At 42.9% G+C, this 23,320-nt stretch overlaps 2 protein-coding genes across 7 annotated transcripts in view; one reads left to right on the forward strand and one right to left on the reverse strand.

The window, feature by feature from the left end:
* The window catches only part of ETFA (electron transfer flavoprotein subunit alpha), a 34,409-nt gene extending 24,677 nt beyond the window's left edge, over positions 1 to 9,732 (forward strand). For both annotated transcript variants that reach the window (XM_033159725.1, XM_033159726.1), the window contains 2 exons: positions 4,284 to 4,364; positions 9,461 to 9,732. In XM_033159725.1, coding sequence (XP_033015616.1) covers positions 4,284 to 4,364; positions 9,461 to 9,496 — 117 coding nt within the window. In that variant the 3' untranslated portion in view covers positions 9,497 to 9,732. The remainder of the gene's footprint in view (positions 1 to 4,283; positions 4,365 to 9,460) is intronic.
* Positions 9,733 to 17,670: 7,938 nt separating this feature from the next.
* TMEM266 (transmembrane protein 266) overlaps positions 17,671 to 23,320 on the reverse strand; it is a 65,217-nt gene continuing 59,567 nt past the window's right edge. For all 5 annotated transcript variants that reach the window (XM_033161359.1, XM_033161355.1, XM_033161358.1 and 2 more), the window contains 2 exons: positions 22,175 to 22,237; positions 17,671 to 18,989 (listed from right to left, as the gene is read on the reverse strand). In XM_033161359.1, the coding sequence (XP_033017250.1) occupies positions 18,370 to 18,989; positions 22,175 to 22,237 (683 nt within the window). In that variant the 3' untranslated portion in view covers positions 17,671 to 18,369. The remainder of the gene's footprint in view (positions 18,990 to 22,174; positions 22,238 to 23,320) is intronic.

Genomic DNA, 23,320 nt, shown 5'->3' on the forward strand with positions numbered 1-23,320 from the left:
ATTGCCAATAGTGCTTTAACAGTGTGCACATTCCAAAATAAACAGAAACAGACCATTTGTAGAAGCAGACTGAATTTATAGCTTAAGCAAAACAGTTTCTGTTTAGAATCCTGTGCTGTAGACCTATATTCATATATTTCAGAATCTGACACATGAATTCATGCATAACAATGTGCAATTTGAATTATGGACTACTATTCCATAAAGTAAAAGACGCTTTTTGAATGTTCCATCATTTATCCATTCAAATGGAAACCCTATTATAAAATGATAATAAAACTTTAAAAGGTTTAACTCATTAGTAGCTGAAATGTTTTTCAACTATGTTTTTCCACAAGACTTGTTCAGGTTATCTTTCTGTACCTCGAATGGAAGATGGGTTTCATTATCTCTGCCTTTTCAAGAGGCAGTTTAATGTGAGAAAAATCAACATGATGCAGATCCTTGTTGAAGCATGAAAACTATAAAATAATTCTGTGTCTTCCATGTATGTCCCAGTTTTCTTTTTTGTGTTCTCTGATGTACTTTGTTTTCTCTTTGAATTGTCAGACTATTTCTTGTCATTAACAAATGATCCTAAGGACATTGGAGCCATGTAGTCAAATAGATATGTCTGGGCAGAACAATGCTACACTCCTTTTTGGGACATAGTTTCAGTACCTGAATAGTGTCACAAACACACACACACCACTGTGGAGACTGCTGGAAAATATTTGCCCATAGTGGTATATGACACACAGCTGAGGTGCCTCTTACCTGTTCATTAGCCCAACTCAGGTAGCTGATACTCTGGGCAATGTGCCTTTTAAAACTCCTCCTCCTGCTTGGAGTCTCAGAAATATTTGTTGACAGTTAGTGCATTGAGGTTGCATCCAATGTTCATCCTACTCAGAGCAGACTCGTCCAGTAGCACCTTAAAGGTAAAGGTAAAGGGACCCCTGACCATCAGGTCCAGTCGTGTCCGACTCGGGTTGCGGCGCTCATCTCGCTCTATAGGCCGAGGGAGCCGCCGTTTGTCCACAGACAGCTTCCGGGTCATGTGGCCAGCATGACTAAGCCGCTTCTGGCCAGCGGCAGAGGAAAGTGACTTATCTGAGATGAACAAGAGAACAATTTGCCCTCTTTCACATGAACAGTACTTTGAGAGACATAATTAAATGGCAGAAATGGCAAGAATGAGCATTTTAAAGTGAAGAAACTACGGTTTAATATTTAGGTGGAAAGGAATCTAGCAAAATGATGCTTCTGCCAGAATGGTGAAACTGGTGGAGGAAGATTGTTGATGCTGTAGTTTTCATTCTTAAACTGTATGTCATTAGCTAGTTTCCTGCCCCGTATGATTTCTTTTTTTGTGTGGGGAGGAGGCATTAAAAGTCAATATGGAAAGGCAAACATCCAATTAATGTTCAGTCTTGTGTGCTGCTCCCTGACTGGCTTGGACTATATTGGACCATCTTTTTTGTCACGACCACCCAAACAGATGATTCCACCAGTAATGCTGGGGAAAACGTTCACCCTCTAATACACAAGCAGAAGGATCTCTCTGTAATGATGATGGTGAAGGAACTGTCCTATCCAAGCCCTGCTGGGTTGGAAGCTGGTGGGGTGGGCAGCTTTTTCCCTTGGCTGGGAAATTCACATGTTTCTTCCTGGTTTAGAAGTGTCCCAGGAGAACAATTGAGCTTTTAGGACTCTCTCTCCGTTGCGCCATTGGAACACAGATGGCCTAAAAATTGGGGGGGGGGGGAGGTAGCTGCAGAGCCTTCTGTGACCACAAGGGGATCTCTAAGGTGAATCTTCCTTTTCATGGGCAGATGAAGAAATACACTCTTTCCTGTGGTCCCTGGGCTGCCCTCCGGGTAGGAACCACTGATTTTTGCCCTAAGACAGGGCTGGGCGATATCTGGTTTTCCACATACAATATATCGCCAGCTAAACATCACAATATACCGATATATCACCATGTTTGAAATAAGGATGGAGCTATGAAGAGGCACTGGCTGAGTTCACGGTTTTCCCCACATTGTGATTTTTGCATAGCACATACATCATGATTAGCGGTATAATGCCAGGTCAAAAATTATGAAAACGATATCACGATATGGCCTTCAGTCTTGTTTTGGATGATATATCAATATATCCCCCAGCCCTACCCTAAGGCTTCAATAGTCTACACACATACTCAGCTCAATGGGACAGAATTCTGAATAGACGTGCTGATAAATGTGCTGTAAATTGCTTTGGCACCAGACTTGAATAAGACAAATCTTTCATCACTTCAGTAAGTTGTGCTATTTCGGTCCACTGCTTTGGGTGTTGAAAATGCCATTAAAAAAAAAAGATGTTGAATTATGTTTTGCTGGAGTTTCCCCCCCTGAATATTGTTATATATTTGAACTCGGGAGAACATATTTTTGAGAGCTTAAACTTTATTTTACTTTTACTTGAACTGTGCCCCACTTGAGTGTGTTTATCAAACCCCAGACGGAGTTGGGTTGTATCTGCTCAAACAATGTGTGGAAGCAAGGGAAACCCTTCTGTAACCATGGCAACAATCTCCTGAGTGGATTTCCACCCTCCATGCTGTCAATTATCTGGCACTGTGAACTTGCACACTTTGAATATGTTTCTGAAAGTAGTCCACAAAGCTTTTTGCAAGCAAAATGTATAATTTATTTGTCGTTATGTCAAGGTAGAAAACCAGTATTTATTTATCTTTAAATAATGAAATCTCTCTGCTTTCCCCTCCCCCCTTAAAAACTATTTTTCATTCTCAAATATATATATATTAATTAGGTTCACTAAAATTAAACTGTTGATAACCAGCAAATAATTATTATTGTGACTTATAGCTGCATGTAAATAAATTCATGTTATGCTTTGTTGCCTATAAGCTGCTTTGAGTTAGTTAACCTTTTGCTTAAGTAAATTAACTAAATATTTAAATAAAAGACTTGAAAGTAAAAACAGGTGAGGCTTAAGCATTAATTGGGCCAGTGGCTGATTCGTTAACACAATTTATTGTAGGACAGCGGTGTTGCTGCTATTTGAAAGGGGGAATGTAAAATGTCCCTTTGGAGGTACTCGAGCCATACGTCCTTAGGCAGGTTCAAGAAGCCTGTGATGGCTTTATTGAACCTCTCATGTTCAGAGGCAGTGTGCCACTGGACCTCAGCTGCTGGGGAGCAACAGCAGAGGTGGGCTGTGACTTTTCTGTCCTCCTTGTGGACTTCCCAACAGCATCTGCTTGGTTGCTATGCAGAATGGAATACTGGACTAGATAGACGTTTGGTCTGAACTAGCAGGGCTGCCCTTGTGTTGAAGCCCTCAGGGATGTTGAATGGATGCTCTTTGCACAATGGCTGCAATTTCTAATTATCTAGCCCACAGCCATGGGATTGTTGCAGTGATTCCAATCCAGTGGACTGTATCCAGTGCTGCAGCTCCTGCAACAGACTTCCAGGTGCATAGTGGAGCTTCTTCTTTCTCTCCAGTCCCCTCCAGCCCCCCCCCCCAATAGTCCATCAAAATTGGCTGCAGGGGGTTGGGGGACACTCCAGAGTAGATCTGGCAATGGAAGAAGGGGAACTGGAAGTCCTGTTGCCCCAGCCAGGGCCGTCTTAAGTAAATCTGGCGCCCTGGCGTGAAGATCCCTCCGGCGCCCCTCGCGCTCCGCTGGGCAGGGCCAGGCACGGGCAGCCGGAGGGGCGGGTGGGGACACTGCCAGCTGTGCTCCGCCTCCGCCTACTCTTTGATTCTCAGGCATATCTTTTTAGATGTGTTGTTCAGCTTATCTCGAGGCTAGGAATGGGTGTTTTTGGACTCCCAACTCGCACCAGCCCCAGCCAGTAGGGCCAGTGGTGAGTGCTCCGGCTCTACTTCAGAGTGAGAACTGAGAAGTTGAGAGAGCACTACCGGTAGCAGGTGATGGTGTTTTGCCTTTGGAATTGCTTGTGATGAAGGGTGGTAGGCTGGATATAAAATATGATACTGGGCAAGCAAATAGAATTTCACCATGTGGCATTGCATGTGCCCACTGGCTTGACACATGCATTGCCAACAGATTCTGGGTGGAAATTAAGATTGAGGCACCACAAGGCAGGTTGTAAACATTCAGTTTTTATTTCTGTTGTGAAGAGTGAGAAAGAACCTCCTTGAAGAGCAGCAGGGTCAGCCAAGGCTGGTGGCATCGAGCAGGCAGTTGGGCAAGAGGGTCTCCTCCCATTCTGATTCTGTGACTGCAGAGAACGCCATAAATAACTTGTATTATTTTCTTTTTTCAGACTATAGTAGCTATCAACAAAGATCCAGAAGCACCAATATTCCAAGTTGCCGATTATGGTTTGGTAGCCGACTTGTTTAAGGTGAGTTTTGTCGTGGGGGAACCAGCCTGATTACATTCCAAAAGTTGTTGGGTTAAAGCTGCCTATCAGTCCTCACTGACGTAAACAGAGATTGAATGTGTGCTGATCACTTTCCTTCAAACTTTAGAAGTGTTTCCTTCACCCACCTCAATCCAAGTATGGCTGTTTGGGATGGGCACTGATTTTGATAGGGAGCATGATAGACCTGAAAAAAGTCATGTCATAGACCAGGGGTCAGCAAACTTTTTCAGCAGGGGGCCGGTCCACTGTCCCTCAGACCTTTTGCGGGGCCGGACTGTATTTTGAAAAAAAATATATGAACAAATTCCTATGCCCCACAAATAACCGAGAGATGCATTTTAAATAAAAGGACACATTCTACTCATGTAAAAACACATGATTCCCAGACCGCCCAGAGGCTGGATTTAGAAGGCGATTGGGCTGCATCCAGCCTCCGGGCCTTAGTTTGGGGACCCCTGTCATAGACCTTGCTCTTTAGGATCTTGGAACCTTGTTTATATTCAGTCAATCTGCCAACATCTAGGTAGCCCCTTTCAGCAACCAGCACCGCCTCCCAAATGAGGTTATGGATCCTTGACCATATGTCAAAACAAAATAAAAAATTCCTTCCAGTAGCACCTTAGAGACCAACTAAGTTTGTTCGTGGTATGACCTTTCGTGTGCATGCACACTTCTTCAGATACCATATGTGTTACATGATACTTAATAACATGTTTCCTGTCTTATTAGCAGAATGGAACTATATCAAAATTCTGCAGGCAAAGGGTTGACCACAGTCTGCATTAACTGAAGCAGGCTTGTATTTGATAGCAAACGGCTGTACAACTTTATTTTAGCAGATTACAATTAAAAGATCCTATTGGGCTTGTTACTTGGGAAGCACTATTACACGCAACAGCAATGACCAAAATCTCGAGCCCTCACCTCCTGATGCTCTCTTTTCTTCTCCCAGTAGCTTGGCCAAGGACAGAGGGACATTTGCTTCTCTCTACTCCCACTCCAGGGAAGTCCAGTACAGTCGTACCTTGGGTTACACACGCTTCGGGTTGCATACTTTCGGGTTACAAACTCCGCTAACCCGGAAGCGCAATGCGATGCGCGTGCGATTTGTGCATGCACAGAGAGCTTTTCGTGGAAATTTTCGGGTTGTTTTTTTTTTTTTTTGTCTGTGCATGTGCAGAACAAATTGTGTCCTTTTCGGCTTACGTACTGTAACCCAGAACGGATTAAGTACGTAACCTAGGGTACCACTGTAGAGTATAAAAATTGCAGGTTAAGATGGTAGAAGGAGGTACACTCTATTTTGTGCCAGTGGACACTCCCTTCCTTCCTTCCTTCCTTCCTTCCTTCCTTCCTTCCTTCCTTCCTTTGAGGTGAGGATGCCCCTGCGTAACTGTAGTGCCCCCTGGAGGGACCAGTGGGAAGAATGCATTCAAAGCAGAGTGCAATTCTCCCCTCTTCCTCCACCTCCAGTGGTGAAGCTGAATATGGTCTAGAGCTCCTCAGCTGGCCTTATGTGATAAACAAGCCAATGTAAATAAGAACTCTGCCAAGGATGGGGAACCTCTGGCCCATGGGGCAATCTGGGCATGTAAGGGGGTCCAATTTGGCCCATGCCTACTTTCATGGAAAGCCCTCCAGTCTCCAAAAAGGACCAGTGTGAGGCAAGCTTTCCAAATAAATGGTGTCTGCTTGCTTTTGCTGCCCATGCAAGGCCAGCTTTTTTTCTTGATTACCCCATCATTCTGTGATGAAGGACCAGTTATGTGCATTGCAGCACTCTAAACAGTCTCCCTGCCTTAAAACATCTTTAAAGAAAGTGGGAGAAAAGGCTGCTTCAAGGAACACTGCAAAATGTTTTCCACGCACCCCCACACTCCTTTTAATCTCTGATTACGGGGCAAGAGATTTTGACAGGTGGGTGGGACAACTCACTTGATAATACAGTGGTGCCCCGCTAGGCGAATGCCTCACTAGACGAAAAACTCGCTAGACGAATGGCATTCGTCTAGCGGAAGCTGCCCCGCAAGACGAAAAAGTCAATGGGGCTGCTTCGCAAGACGATTTTTTTTTTTTAGTGCGAAAACCTCCGCGCCCCATTGCCGCTTCGCTAGACGAATAATTCGCTCTATGAAAAAACTCGTAGAATGAATTATTTTCGTCTAGCGGGGCACCACTGTAATAATAATAATAATAATAATAATAATAATAATAATAATAATTTATTAATCATGTGGTGTCATGTGTCTGACAAGTGGGTTGCCCTGACCACCTGTCAAAGTTGGCCGAGGCAAGATAAACCAGAGCCAAAAAAGGTCCACCCCCCTAGACTGGGCAAATGTGGCACTTTGGAAGCAGAGGGCACTTATTATTTCTGGCACTATTGTTCCAACCACATAAATTCCACTGGCACCTGTTTTACCTGGATCTATATTGTGCTACCCCACCTCAATAATTGAGAAAAATGTCAAAATCTCTTTGGCAACTGTGGCAGTGAAGGAATGGGCAGCAAGGGTGCAATCTTGAATAAAATATTGGGGGGGGGACAGGTAAACCCCACCCCGCATAATCAATCACAAGATACAGCATACGTACATCATTTGAGTGGCAATGCCCATCAATTGGAGGGAGGGTCTGGCCCTCTCAAATATTTTTTGGGGGGCCAAAGGAACCTCGGCCCATAGGAGTTGGCTCTTACAATGGGCAGTCAGATATCTTAAGACTTTGTCTGCATGTGATGGCTCATCCATCTGTTAAACAATTCCACCTCTTTAGTTCTTAAATGTGCTCCTGGAAGTGCCACATTAGGCTAGACTACTGGGCACACAAGGGACACGGGTGGCACTGTGGTCTAAACCACTGAGCCTTTTGGGCTTGCCAATTGGAAGGTTGGCGATTTGAATCCGCATGATGGGGGTGAGCTCCTGTTGCTCTATCCCAGCTCCTGCCAACCTAGCAGTTTGAAAGCACGCCAGTGCAAGTACATAATTAGGTACCACACTGGCGGGAAGGGAAACTGTGTTTCCATGCACTCTGGTTTCCGTCACTCTGTCCCGTTGCACCAGAAGTGGTTTAGTCCTGCTGGCCACATGACCCAGAAAGCTGTCTGTGGACAAACGCTGGATCCCTTGGCCTGAAAGCAAGATGAGCACCACAGCCCCATAGTTTCCTTTGACTGGACTTAACTGTCCAGGGGTCTCTTACCTTTACTGGACACACACCACTAGATCAGCTCAGGTCAGGTAGGGGACTAGGCTGTACTCCATAGAAGGGGCATTTCTTGTGTGTGATGGCCTTGTATGACCTCTTGCCTCCAAGGATTTTCCCAACTTCCTGGGCAGGGCAAGCTGGCTAGGGTTGAGATTCCAGCAAGCCAGACTCGCTGCCTTGACATGGCTGAACTGTGGTTGGGGCAAATGGATTTTGGTTGGTAGTCACAATTCCCTATCTCTACATGTTAATAACAAAAAACTGGAAGCTTCCATTTGGTATGTGCCTTGGTGTCTAAATTCATCTCTAAGGAAAGCAAAGGACTCCCATTGGGTCAACCCCATATCATGCTAGGCTTCAGTGGATCACATTCATTTTTTTATACAATCTGTTATCTCTTCCTAAATCTTAATCAGTTGGCTTCACCCATTACAGAATGTTACTAAACACTAATAATATATAAGGAGGAGTGAAATGGCTTACACCACATATAAGATTGGTTTAGTTTGTTGTGTAAAGTGATAGGAGTGTGAATTTCCCAGAACAAAACAGTGCTGACATTTATTTCATGCCATCTTATATTTTGTGTTTGAAAATGCTTACTTGTGCTGCTGAAACGGGCTCTTGCCATCTCAGTCTTTTTCTCTCCTCCCCCTTTGGGGTTCTCTTAGCATGTAATCTGTGTCACTGGCATGGGTGTCTGGTGGTATATAAATGGAGGAGAGGTGGCAGAAACCCTGCCAGCACTTAATGCTATTCCTGAACTAATGCCTGTCGGCTTGGCAGTAAACATGGGCCTTTTAATAAGCTGGAGACAAAGTGACATTCGGAAGAAACAACATGTAGACAATTTCCTTAATAAATTTTGTACGACCACATTATTTCCACCTAATGGAAATGTAGATCTCTTAAATAATTGAGAGGCTTTATTCATCAGCTGGGATCTTGCTGAGTGAGGGCATCCTTCAGCCCCTGGAAAGAGAAGGTAACTGATATTTACTAGGGTAGCATTTCAGGTGTAGTCAGTAGGCCAATCCACCACCTGTTTTCATGGATTGCTGCTCTTCAGAAGACTAGTAAGAATCACCGTGCAGCATGGGCAGAGCTCAGTTAAGTGACAGATCTGCTGCAGGTGCCAAGGTGCTGGCACCTGTCCCTCTGAAACAACGGCTTAGTTAAATGAGCTCTTCTGTCTGCCTTCATGGCCTGGTTTTGCACATCCCACCACAAAGTTGCATTTGAAATAAAGTGGACTGCTTGCTTAGTGCTTCATTGGCTTCTCAAAACTAGAGAAATAAAATCAGAACTCTGCTTTTCACATAAAATTGTTACAACATTCTACAGCAACAGTTCTGAGCTTTGTAAATCAGCTGAAATGAGAGTTTGGGTATGCCATAATTTGTTGGCTGATTTAATATAAAGACTTCAGCATTGCACGCTAAAGCAGGGAGTGGGGAGCCTGTGGCCTTCCAGCTGTTGTCCAGTTACTTCTCCCGTCATCCCTGCCCAGTAGCCACTCTCACTGAGAGTAGGTGAGTCTGGATTTAGCAACCTGCTCTAAAGGGGTTTTTTTCCTGGCTGCAGAAGTCTTCATGTTCAGTCATCTTGCTGATCTTCAGCATCGCAATCAGCAGCCATACACCTTTTGCATCCGTGAAGGGCAGAAGAAGCATACAATACCTTAAGAGTATCATGTAAACTTTGTGCTTGCTGTTGGTCAACACATGGTGATTTGTTTGTTTTTAAGGTTATCCAAATGTTCTTAAGTTTAGCTGCTTAAACATGTTTCTTAAGCTTTCATAACACTTCTAAGATGTTCCAGTTCTTTGCATATTTAAATTTAACTGCTTTTATGGCTTTTTCAGGTTGTTCCTGAATTGACAGCGGCTTTGAAAAAGTGAAAACCAAGTATTTGGGCAGAAATGAATGTGACCAGCTTTGAAATGATGATTTTAAATAATTATTTTTAAATGAAACTAAAAATGTAATAACTGGTAATCTGTTGCCAAAATTGTATGTTCTAGGTGATCTCTGAATGCCTTGTAATATACATTTTTTTTTGCCTTTTTAGTTCCAATTTGACTACAAGCTATTTGATGAAGACTTTCTAATTCTGTAATAAAATATGCATCGGATACATTTTTTTTTTTTTTTTTTTTTTGCAATAATAAAACTTTATTATTTTAAAAATACTCAAACATACAATGGACATCACAACATTGACGATCAAGTACAACAACACACAACTCAAGATAGAAAAAAAAAAAGACAAGAAAATAGGGAGGGGGGAAAAGGAAAAAGGGAGAAGGAAAAAAAAAAAAAAAAAAAAAACCAAAAATTAAAAATAAAAAATTGGAAATATCTACAATATTTCCAAAAAGAATAGTCCAATACGAACATCAGCCACAATATTGTAACATAATTTCCAAAAATCAAAACATTCTGATGTTAAATAAAAATGACTTCCAATTAAACTCGCTGTTTCTGCTTTCCATTATCTACATTTATCGCACAGTTCTATATTTAAGTTTTATTCTTTTTTATCTCGTTATTAATTCTAATTAAATTGTCCTCTGGTTCAGTCTATTTCTGCTATGAAGGAACTTCTTATGCCATTATTCTCCAGGTAATCCTTAAATAATTTCCATTCAGTGTAAACTTTTTGTTTGGGCTGCTCTCTCACCCTTCCAGTGTTTATTGCAAGATGAAGATATTCTAGCAGCAAATTTTGCCAATCAGTTATATTTGGTAAAGTCTTATTCTTCCAATTCCTGGCTACTAATGAGTATACTTCCAAAGATGACATTTTTATTTCAAACCATTCCAGTTCTAGGGGGCATGAAGTGCTTCAAGGATTGGAAAAAAGAATTGACAAAATTTATATGGAATGGGAAAAAACCCCGAATAAAATTTCAACTATTGACTGATCGTAAAGAGAGGGGAGGTTTTGCATTGCCCAACTTAGAACTGTACCATGCAGCTGCAGGGCTGTTATGGATAAAAGAATGGATTACATTGGAGAACCCAGAGATATTGGACTTGGAGGGGTCAGATAACCGATTTAGCTGGCACTCCTATTTGTTATATGATAAGGTTAAGGTCCACAGGGGTTTTTTAAATCATCTAATAAGAAAATCTCTATATAACATCTGGTCAAAATACAAAGGAATTTTGGAACCAAAAATACCCCTGTGGACCTCACCAGTGGAAATTATTTCAATTAAAAAAACAAATATGGAAGGAAGATGGGCCACATACCAAATATTATTAGAAAAACAACAAGAGGAATGGTCTTTAAAAAAATACGAAGAGGTAAAGGATTATTTGAATGGCTGGCTACAATATTTCCAGATTCACCAAAGGTTTTTACTAGACAGGAAAATGGGCATTGCAAAAGAAAATTCAAAATTCGAAAAAGAATTAATACAAAGCAAAGGCAGATACATCTCACGTATGTATAACCTATTACTTGAGTGGGATCTTAAAGAAGAACAGGTGAAATCTGTAATGGTCAAATGGGCCCAAGATCTAGGCCATAATATCTTGATGGACCAATGGGAAAGGCTCTGGCAAGTAGATATAAAATTTACTGCCTGTTATTCCCTTAGGGAAAATGCTTTAAAGATGATGTATAGATGGCACTATACACCGGAAAAACTAGCCAAAATGTATAAAAATAGATCACCTTTATGTTGGAGATGCGGCAAGGAATGTGGGTCTTATATGCATATGTGGTGGAATTGCCAAGGGATTAGTATATTCTGGAATGATATCTATGAAGAATTGAAAAAATTATTGAAATGTACATTCAAGAAAAAACCGGAATTATTTTTATTAAGTATATTGCCAGATGAATTCAAAAAATCAAAAAGGACATTAGCATTATATGGAATAACAGCTGCAAGAATATTAGTAGCCAGGAATTAGTTGCATCGGATACATTTTGTGTTGTACTTATGTGAAGAGGAATCGGCATGAATCATAGAATCAGAGTTGGATGGGACCTAGAGGCTCATTAGTCCAGCTCCCTTCAATGCAGGAATCTCAACTAACACATCCATGGCAGGTGGCCATACAACCTCTGCTTAAAAACCTTCCAAGGAAGACTGTTTCACGGTCGAATAGCTCTTACCCTCATAAAGTTCTTCCTGATGTTTAGTCGGAATCTCCTTTCTTGTAATTTGAAGCAAAGTCCTGCCCTCCAGAGCAGGAGAAAACAAGCTTGTTCCATCTTCTGTGTTACAGCCCTTGAGATATTTGAAGATGGCTATCATACCTCTTTTCCAGGCTAAACATACCCAGCCCCTTGATTATCTTGGTTGCCCTCCTCTGCACACGTTCCACCTTTTCAACATCCTTCCTAAATTGTGGTGCCCAGAACTGGATACAGGACTCCAGGCATGTTCTGACCAAGGCAGACTAGAGTAGGACTTATTACTTCCGTTGATCTGGACAGTATACTTCTGTTGATACAGTCTAGAATAGCATTAGCTTTTTAGCTGCTGCATCACACTGTTGATCAATATTAAGTTTGTGGTCGACCAAAACCCCTAGATCCTTTTCACATGTACCGGTACTGCTGGCAAGCCAGGTGTCCCCCTTCATATACTGTACTTTTCTGTGTATAAGACTAGGTTTTTTAACTGAAAAATTATGTTTAAAATCTGGGGTCGTCTTATACATGGTTAGTGGCTAGGGGGTGTGTGGGATTGGTTGATGCCGCGAGTCGGAGATGGTCTGTAGCGTGTTATTGGTGTCTGTGCCAAGGGGTGGTGTTGATTGGATGTTGCTGCAGCAATTGGGCGGGCAATAGGCTGCTTCTGCCGTTGAGGGGACAGACATTTGGAGCCTGTTGCAACACACATGAGTGTTAGTGTTGGCCAGGCGGGTGAGTGATTTTCAACATCCCCCCCCTAAAAAAGCTCAACAACTCTGGGCAATCTCCCCCCATTTTCTTAGTTTTTAGTCACCCAAAATAGGGGTGTGTGTGTTATATATGGGGGTGTTATACACGGAAAAGTACGTTATTTGTGAATTTGGTTCTTCCTGCCTAAGTGCAGAACATTACATTTGTCCCTATTGAAATTCATTTTGTTGGTTTGTGCCCAGTTTGCCAATCTGTTAAGGTCATTTTGAATCCTGATTCTGTCTTCTGCAACATTTATCGACCCCCCCCCCCCCCCAGTTTGGTGTCATCCGCAAAGTGGATGAGCATCTCAATGCCTTCATCCAGGTCGTTTATAAAAATGTTGGGCAACAGTGGGCCCAGGACAGGAACCCTGCAGGACCCTACTTGGCATCCCCCCCCATGTCTTGACATGTATCTACTATTCCTTGAAATATACTGATCTGTGCTTAGTTCCACTTGCGCCATCTTCTCATACATTGGGTGTCTGCTTTAATCACTGTACTACAAAGGTAAGATCACTAACATAATTGTATTCATTCATAACTATAAACCTGGAACAACTAACCAACTGTTGGTTGTTCAGTGGACAAGGACTGAACACAGAAAAACATGAGCAAGTCCTGAGTCTTAAAATGACATTAATATTGGTAACCCTTTGGGATTTCCTGTGTAAGCAGAATGTAGAAAGCTTGTTTGGCGAATGCATTTTGTTGCATGCACTGATAATAAAACATTATATTGTGTCAAAATGTACAAATTATGCAGACAGATTTTGCACTGTCTTGCAGTTATAGCATGTGAGACTAAACAGATTAAAGACGAAGGTAGCTTCCACTTCCAGAATGGATTTTGCTCCTAGTCCCCCCTCCCAAAAAAGTTTGAAGATATGACTCTTTATGATATACATGACATGTTGAATCTACCTTTCTAAACAACATTCTTATAGTTCTTTGGGGCTTTTTATTTACCGCAATGTATTTGCATGCACTGGTACAGTCAATCACCATTTGGGTTTATTTGCTTTGTTCACACCATTCTTTGTGTGCATTTTCAGTGTAGTTAGAATTCTAAGACTTGGCTGCTAATCTTCAAATATTGTTTGGAAATGCAACAATTGTTCTCTTGTTGAAACAGAAGCTCTTAACACTTGGAAAAATTAGAATATATACGTGCTTTTGGTTTTTTTTTTTTTTAGTGATAGGCCTCCCCTGGTTCCTTTAATTAAATATCACTAGAGCCACTAGCTTCCTTAAAATAGTGCATCTAGCAATACAGCAGTTACCGGTACTTTAACAATAGGCTGTGGATTGCAGGCCCAGAGGTCTGTTGTAGGCCCTTGGGAAAAATCTTCACCTGTGGATAGCATGTTGTCATCTTGGTTTTCCTCTCCACCAAGCCTGCCTGTTTCTGCATGGCCACTAGCTTTTACTTTACCTTGGGCTCCTATCTCCTGCTCTGTCACGATCTGCATCTTTAATAAATAGATGACAGTTGGGCAGATCTGGTGCCTATCCTGGGAGTTGTGACTTCCACCCTATTAGCAGATCTAATCTGATTGTGACGTGATTAGACAGCCAACATAACACTGGGGGGAGGGGAGGGTGGTTAGCTGCTATAACCAGAACAGAAGCCTTAGAGACAGCCTGTCTTTGGTGGTTAGGCTTCAGAAGATAAAGAAACCACAAAGTTGAAAGAGACAAGAAGCAAAAAGGAGTCAGACAAAACAATCATGTAGGCCCAAAGGAAGCTTGTGAATGGTTTGCAATAAATGGTGTTGGTCCTGCAAAGCTGTATCTGGCTGTGATAAATGATTCAAGCCACTAGGAGCTAGATAGGAATATTCCCTGGTAGGCTATTGTGTTCAGCCGGTTTATATCAGCAATTCCTTCCAGCTTCATGAGACATCAGCTGAAAATTAAAAGGGGCAAAAAATGATTCTCCTCTCTTCTGACAAGTACTCTGTTTTGCACAAGACATTGAAATCTTGACAGAGCAGCACACATTAAAATGTGGGGCTTAATTCTACCAATGGGCCCTTCTCTTCATATGGTATACAGAGGCTTTAGCTAAAACAGCAGTGTGCACTCTTCTGTCACCTACTTTTCAGATTTGTGGCAGCACATCATGAATGGGGGTTGTGACATGGGTGGTGGTGGGGGAGATAGCATTTAAGATACTAGAGGTCCAACTTTACCCAAGTATGCATATGACACTGCCTTTATAATGGCAGTCCATTGGCCTGTCTTCACTGGATGACAGCTAATAAATTGAAGCTTAATCCAGAAAAGACAGAGGCACTGTTAATGGGTGGTTCCCTAAACTGCATGGATGGTCAGGTAGGTAGCCGTGCACACGAAAGCTTATACCCAGAACAAGCTTAGTTGGTCTCTAAGGTGCTACTGGACAATTTTTTAATTTATTTCAACTGCATGGATGGGATGTGGCCTGCAAGTGCTTCTGAAGGAGCTGATGTGTAACTAAGGGTGTGCTGCTGGGCCAATCACTATCACTTGAGGCTCGTGGCCTTTGGTTGGTGGGCATCTACACCCCTATCTGGACAGGAATTAACCTAACTTCTGTTGTCTATGCTCTGGTAACCTCTAGGTTAGATTACAGCAATGTGTTGAAGATGACTTGGAAACTGCAGCTGATGCAGAATTTTGATCCTGGCCTGACTGCACTGTCAGCGAATTTCTGGGATGAATAGTTCTGGTTTGACCTATACCTCAAGGGTCGCTTCTAGCCACATGAACCAACCTGACCTTGTACTAGTCATCTGAGGCCCTTCTGCATGGTCGTTCTCAGAAGGTCTGGAGGGTGGCAACACAAGAACGGGCCTTTTCTCCCTGCTGGCCCCGTGCCTGTGGAATGCTCTCTCCAGAGCTCACCTAGCCCATCTTTCTTTAGCTTTAGGTGCAAGGTAGGAACTTTCCTTTTTACCCAGACTTTTGGCCCTTAGTTTGAAGGTTTTTTTTTAGTATTTGTGGCCTCTTGGTGGGGCACAATCTGCTGCGTCTTTCATTTGCTTGTTTTTGTGTTTATAGTAAATGATTTTTGTATATTTCCGTTTTGTGTCATTTTTATGAGTAAAAACAACTAATCAACAGTATGTGGAATTTACAGTAATTAACAAAAGAGCCACAGGAATCAGATTTTTCCTGTGTGAATCCAGCATGAACAGATGTTTTTTCCTAATAAAAACTGGCAAAAAACCACCTGAGTCCTCCAGCATAACAAAGGAGCAGAGATAGCTATAGCTTTGCTCCAGCCTCCATCTTTACGCAAACCCTGGCTACCCCCACTGCACCCCCAGCCCAACACACACTTCAGCACTTCCTAATGCTAAGCACAGATCACTGTCAACAGCATAAAAACAAACAAGCGGTGTCCTGATGTGACTGGAAAAGCAGGATCCCTTTTAGCTGCTTTACAGAAGTATTAAAAATAATAACCACCATAGGGGATAGACTGGAGCATTGCCAGATACTGCCTCCAGCTGCTGAGCCTCTGAGCCCATCTGCCTGTCTAGCTTTTGGCTTGCTCAAGACCTCACAGCTTCATGTACAACTCCCATCTTCAAAATAGCATCTGTCTTATCAAGGAGCTGCTACACTTGCAGAAGAAGGGGATAACCTCCATCAAAGTTACGACCACTTTGTCCCTCCAGGCAAAGATAGCGCAAATACCATTAGATTCAGCTGTGGGCATCACATACTTTCTGTGCCAGGTGGTCAAGCACAAGTCGGCTCAATATTGCTGATCTGGAATTGTCCCCGTTTGAAGCCCCAAAGAGCTGCTTCTATTTAGTGTGGACAATGCTGAGCTTGGCAGACCAATGCCTTATGGTAGTTTCCCATTTTCCTATATTGGTTCATCTTGGTTCCTGAAGTAGAAGATGCAAAGCCCTTTTCACACACACCCCCCCCCCCTCAAACAAATAGTACACAATTGTGGGAGATCTGCAGGTCACCCACAAGAAAGGATTTTGAAAATAAGTGTCATAAATGCACAAGGAGACAGCTGCCATCCAGACACAGAACAGACTTGGCTTCAGCAAGCTGGTGGCCTCATCTACCTTCGGACCAAGAAAACAAATTCTGCTGCCCTTATAAGAAGAGGAATCAATCCTTCTAGCCATGTGTTATTTAGAGGGAAAAGCAGCTAGGTGGTCTTCATAGGCTTGGTAACTATCTGGAGTAAGTGGGTATAAAATAATTCCTTATCTACCAATATTTTGAAATATCTACCAATATTTTTGAAAACAAATTGTTCACGTAAGAAGGGTCCCAAGCATTCACTTTCCAGCTTCCTGTTTCCAGCAGGACAGTCAGAAGCATCTGGGAAGCCGGTTAAGGAGACAAGCCTGCCCCACTGTTGCCCCCCCAGCCATCCCTGTGTAGGAATTTGGAAAAAATGGGACCTGCAACAAAATGTTGTGGTGTATCATTGCCTTTCAGTAGGAGTGCTCCAGTTCAGGGTTCCAGCCAGCAATGCCCTTCTCCCAGTTATTCCTTCCAGCCTCCATTTTTCTTTTCTAAGTAACACTCAGCTTTCTGTGGCTTCTGAGCATTCCTTATTGGGATGTTTGGGTTTTTTCTTTGTTATTCCTCCCTCCTTAAAAAAAAGATTTGCTGTATTTCTGCAAATTTCTGGATTACCCTCAGCATGCAGATAACAATCCTCTTGTTGCTCGGTGGGCCCATTTTGGTTCTGTCATGTCAGCACCCACCGTTTCTGAACTTGGGAGTAAGGAGCCATGGCAAATGCTCACTGATAGATCTCTCCTCCAAAACATCACAGGATAGGCATAAGATTTACATGGCTACCACTCCTCCCTCCATGAGAATAAGCCACATCAAAGGGTCTGAAAATGTAGAAAGGAGAGCTAAAGAAATGTCTAACATGAAATGACATTGCCTGCTTTAGCACAGGAGTGGCCAACCTGTGGCCCTTTCGATGCTGATGTGGGACAAAACTCCCATCCGCCCCAGGCAGCATGGCAAACGGGCAGAGGTGATGGAATTGTAGTCCAGCATCATGTTAGGGCCACAGGGAGACACCGCTGCTTTGGGCTGCTTTAGAAAACAAAAAACAACACACACACCCCACTACACATCACACCAAAGTACGCTTGAAGTATTTTTTTTTTTTAAAAATGAAGCATCATGCATTTAGGATTTTTTAATATAAAAAATTTCTTTTTAATTAAAACCATATTTGTAAAATGTCTGTTTTTACTCTGTTGTCTTGGAGACGACAACTTTTAATTTTGTCAAAATATTTTCTTCCCAAAGTTCATGCTAAAAATAAAAAGATCACTTTTTTAAAATTTCTTTGATCTGCATCATTCAAAGTACTCCCTGAAAAATGTTTTTGTTTTCTCCTCAGGAAGAACAAAAATATTTGCCATATTTATACAAAGGGGTTTGCAGTTGTCACATATAAAGGGAGATTGTAAGAAAGAGTAGGAGAGAAGTTTACATCCGCTTGTATCATACCCTGCTGAAACCTGACCTGATAGAAGATTGTCCAGAATTCCTTAAAAACTATGTGATTTGTGTCTGCTTCTTAAAAAAACCAATGCATTAAGAATCTATACATCTTTGAGGTCATTGTTTTAACATAATGGGTCTCTGCCCCATCCCTTCAACTGGGACTTCAGGTGGTAGAAATGTCACATTTTCTGTGCTGGCTCTCTCACAACTCATGCATTTTTCTCCTATTTAAAAGAATATTTAACTCATTCCGATCCAGGCAAAATACCCAGCCAGGGGTTGGTTCCGGCAGCCCCATTTAAAGCTTTAGTATGTCTCCCTTGCAAAGCATCTCCTTTATTTATTTATAACCCCAATGGCAGCAAAAGGACTATGAATCTGGGACCCTGTTTAACTTTTGCTCTTTGGATTCCAAAGGCGTATACTTGTCGATCACAGGCGTATTCTGCTGAAAGTGGATTACCGGCTTTATCTGAAACATACCAAAGCTTTCTTGGTTCTTCCTGTTGTAAATGTTCACTCGGTGCTCCAGTTCTGGGCTAGCTTTGGTAGACCCTGATGGGCTTGGCAGTTTAAGGTTGACCGGATCCAGTCCTTTTTGCGACAAGCAGGAATCGTCAGACAAGGACGACAGCAGTTCTTGCACCACGGCATTGTTGACTCTGCTGTGGGTGGAAGAAGAATCTACCTGATCACGTTTGGCTACATGGCAAGCCCTCTCCAAGGGGCAATACTCAGAGGACTCCTCCCGGGTTGTACTGCAGTCCGTGGAGGAGCCAAAGGTCTGGCTGCTGTCACTCTGGGCTCTGGTGATGGAGCTGTTTGTGGACCTGGAGGCACTGCCTGAGGCAACGCTGGTGGAAGTCCCGTTGCTCCCCATAATCTTCATGGGCACATCCACCGTGAAGAGGTCGGAGGAGACGTTGGGGTGGTGCACGTCAATCGCAGCCGTCGTAATGACACAGATGGCTCCTTCTGGAACACCACTGTCTACAGACACAGCACAAGGGGGAAAGTGTTACAGCAGCAGCAGCAGCAGCTTTCAAACTTGTTCAGGCCACCTCCCCCCCCACCCCCTGTGGTGGTTCCCCAAACTCACCCCACTGCCCCCAACCCTATGCTACAAAAAACATTATTCAGAATAGCGCGTCTGCACGACCCACTAAGGGAAGATCTAGGAAACTTATATGTCCTTTTTGGAATTGCAGATTTCACAGAGATATAAACAGGTAAAAGTCACATGCTATCACTTCTATATTAGGATGATTTATAAATTGATTTATATTTATTAAGCTATTTATGATTAACCCCTCATCAAAAGGTATCAGGGCAGTAAACAATAAACAGCCATTCCTAAAGTAATGACTTTTAAACACTTCTTAAAAACCTAAACGTTTGCCCAGGCTTTTCTGTTTTGTACACTGCTTTAGTTTTTAGGACAATGTTTTCAAAAAGTTTACATGTAAACCACTTAAAGAGATTTTTTAACTATAAAGAGCTACATAAAATGTTGGTTGAAAAATAAGCAACATAATACAGAGGCTGCTGGATCCAGCCAATGGCGCAGGGAGTCCAGCCTCCTATTCCCACGGGGAAGTCACAAGCAGGACCTGAGCACAAGAGCCTCCCCTGGAGACCTTAAAACACAGGCAGGTTGTTACAGGGAAAGGCAGACATGGGAGGAATTTTTGGATCAGCAAAGTCCTGGCAAAGAGAAGCGAGTGTGACACTGAGGACTGCCCCTTACTTTCTCAATTTACACAGTTAACAGAATCTGAGGGTTTTGGTTGCAAGATTTATAGGTTCCTTCCATCTGATCCCACTTATAATAAAAACACACAAAAGACACCTCAACTTTTCTGCAGCTTGCATCCATCCCCTGCATTTGTGAGGTATAGGTGCAGGTGCGTGTTAAAAGATATTATTATTTAGGGTAAAATAAAATGTATTTATGATGTTATTTTGCAAATTAAAAATTTTGCTTTTAAAAATGGAGTTCCACCCAACTCCCACTCCACAAATCAGGAAAGCTGTTTTGAATAAATGCTTTCTATTTTTTTTAAAAAAAACACGAATAAGGGGTCATATGTGCATGAAGTGGTGCAGCAGTTTCAGAATGAAATCCATTTCAAGTATGACCCAGTGACCCCTACTCTTAACACTGGTCTTCTCTAGTGTCAAATTATTTTATCCTTCACTCATTCAGCTTAACCCCTTTAAAAGGACACCAGCATGACTTATCACCAGTTCCCTCCCCTCGTTTCCATTTGAGATGCTGCATTTTGGAAAATAAAGTATTTAGACCTCAAAGTACACCTGAATCTTTAAACATTACTGTTGGCTTCCAGGGGAGGGGTCTGCTGTCCAGCCTAGAAGCTTCCAGAAGCCCATGGCAGAAACAAGCTGGAAGGATCATAGTTCATTGGTAGAGTATCTGCTCTGCAAGCAGAAGGTCTTGGATTCAAATCCTGTCATCTCCAGGGAGAGCTGTAAGTGTCCTCAGTCTTGAGCGAGTCGCTGCTAGTCAGGATACACAATAGGGAGCTACAGGGACCAATGGTCTGACTAAGTGTAAGGCAGCTTCTGACACACTAGGAGGTTTCCCTTGCAAGCCCCATGGAAATGAATCCAAACTATACCTCCTCCACTGATTTCCATGGAGTCGGCGCCTAAGAACAGACTTGCATGTCTGGGTATGGAATCATGTTGCTGTGTATCCCACCTCGCCCCCCAAATATATTGGCAAACAATGAGTAAGAAACTACTAATGGCTAGTAGTCACCAAAATGAAGCTTTAATTATTTAACTAATTACTTTATAAAAATATTTATATAATGCTTTATCATAAATATGTATCACATCAGTTTACAACAATATAAAAACAAAAAAATCAGCAATATTTAAGTCCTTGAATAATAATTGCTACCAGATGTTTAAAGTGCATACGTAGAGATGTGCTGGAAGGGGAAAGGTTTGACATGGCATGAAACCTCCCTATGCCGATACAGCAGAGTGCATTGCACAGGGAGGTGCGGGTTATAACTTCTTCCAAGCTGCTAGACAGAAAGGTGGGCGGGCAGTTGGGTCAAGTTGGTTGCAAGATCTGCTGGAATCGGGCAACTTGCTCAATGGCACTTTACCTCTAAAGGCAGCTTCATGTAGACCAGGAATGGGAAACCTGTGGCTTTCCAGATAGGACTCCAATTCCCATCATCCCTGACCACTGGCCATATTGATCAACATATTCCCATCCCCAATATGGGCAGACATGAATGTTTCTACCGGATGGGAGGAGAAGGAGAAATAGATTCAGCAGCAGGGCTTAAAGAAGAGCCGAACCCTGGCCCCAGAACCTGTTTGCAGTTTCCAGGGGCCAGTCACAGAATACAGCCGTACTTTGGTTCACAAACACATTGCAAGTCGAATGCTTTAGCTCCTGAATGCTGCAAACCCGGAAATGAGTGTTCCGATTTGCGAATGTTCTTTGGAACCCAAACGTCTGATGCAGCTTCTGATTGGCTGCAGGAGCTTTGGTTTCCGAACGTTATGGAAGTTGAACGGACTTCTGGAATGGATTCCATTTGACTTCCGAGGTACCACTGTACATGAGTAAGAAAGCCAACGTGTGGAACGCTTTCCCTTGGCTACTACAACCTGCCTCATTCTGTGTGGTGAAGTCAGGTGATGCCCTTCTGAGGTCAGCTCAAGCGACACAGATTCTAGTTTTAGAATTAAGCCTCTCACTGGAGCCGCATTCATCTGCAGCCTTCATGGGTTCAAAACCTGCTTCAGCATCAGTAACCACATCACAGTGGAAACAAAATAGGAAACAAAATAGGAAATTCTTTCCAGTAGCACCTTAGAGACCAACTGAGTTTGTTCTTGGTATGAGCTTTCGTGTGCATGCACACTTCTTCAGATACACTGAAACAGAAGTCCTTTGTTTCCTATTTTGTTTCGACTATGGCAGACCAACACGGCTACCCACCTGTAACCACATCACAGTGGTGAGACATCTGCTCTGCATGCAGCAAGTCTGGGAGAGGCTGAAATCCTGCAGAGCCACCAACCTCTCAGCGTCAGCAATGCTGAGCCAGACAGACCAATGGTCTGACTCTGGCTCACTTGCTAAGAAATGGCGGCAAGCCTGTTGAGTTTCTAGAATTCAAACTTACCACTACTGGGCTCATTGTAGTACTGACTGATGTAGTTGTTCATATCGTCTTTGACCATGGTCTCTGTGAATGTAAATGGGGGAAATGTCAAGAGAAAAATTCCAATCATGTACTAGATTAAGTTCTCCAGCACATGGACCCATAATGTCATTATGGGAAGAAACTCAGAATCTTATTTCACACAGCATTTTCAAAACACAAAATTGTGAGTTCCTCATGTGATGTTTGAGGGCTATACTTGGTTATTAAAAAAAAAGCAGAAAGGCACAAATCATGTGTGAAATATGACACGAAAGAGTACTTGTGCCAAACATGGTGGTCAACTACAAGGATTACTTCCATGCAAGATGTGTAAGAGAGAAACAGCTCTGAAGCAACATTTCTTGACAAAGGAGGAAAATAGAACAGTGCGAGAGGGGGAGCATTTGCATGATTGACAGGTCAAATCAGAGGGAATGTTTTATCAGACTTCTACAATCACTGTGTTTTGAAGAAGGGATGTTGAACTGACTTGATGCATCACCTTGCTCTTGTCTGTTCTGTTCTCTGTGCTAGTACTGCTGCCTAGGAAAGTGCTGAACATGCAAATCCTTCTGCTTCTGTGCCACGATTTTTGGTGCCAACTGAGCAGAACACAAGCGTAACTCTTCATTCATCAAGGCACCCCAGCTCCTACACTCCCTCTTCTGAAATTATGCTGGTTACTTTCCCAGGGGCGCCTGTCCAATATGAGCCATTTTCATAACAAATTCATCACTTCCCAAAACCACAGGGAGGGAAGCAAATCCCCTTTAATTCCCCCTATTGGGCCTGGGTGATGCATCGATACTGGTATGGGGGCCAGACTGCGATGGCAGTTTCACCTGGTGGTATATTGTGGGTGAAACTGCCTCTGCTGAGTCCCTCTGCCACCAGTGCCCAGCGAGCAAGGGAAAAACAAGCTACAGAGGCAGCTCGCTTACCCCCCCCAACTCTCCAAAGACTGAGGGAGCCCTGCCAATGGAGCGTTCACAGGGCTCCCTCAAGTGTAACAGAGCCCCGACTTTGCCTATGGCTTGAGCGAGCTGGAGCTGGAGTGGGGGCTCCTTTAGACCTCTGTTCAGGGGTGCATGGCTGCCTGCCCCTCAATGAAGACATTGGGCTCGC

This window comes from Lacerta agilis, chromosome 9, assembly GCF_009819535.1.
Source record: "Lacerta agilis isolate rLacAgi1 chromosome 9, rLacAgi1.pri, whole genome shotgun sequence".
In the NCBI taxonomy this organism is placed as follows: domain Eukaryota; kingdom Metazoa; phylum Chordata; class Lepidosauria; order Squamata; family Lacertidae; genus Lacerta; species Lacerta agilis.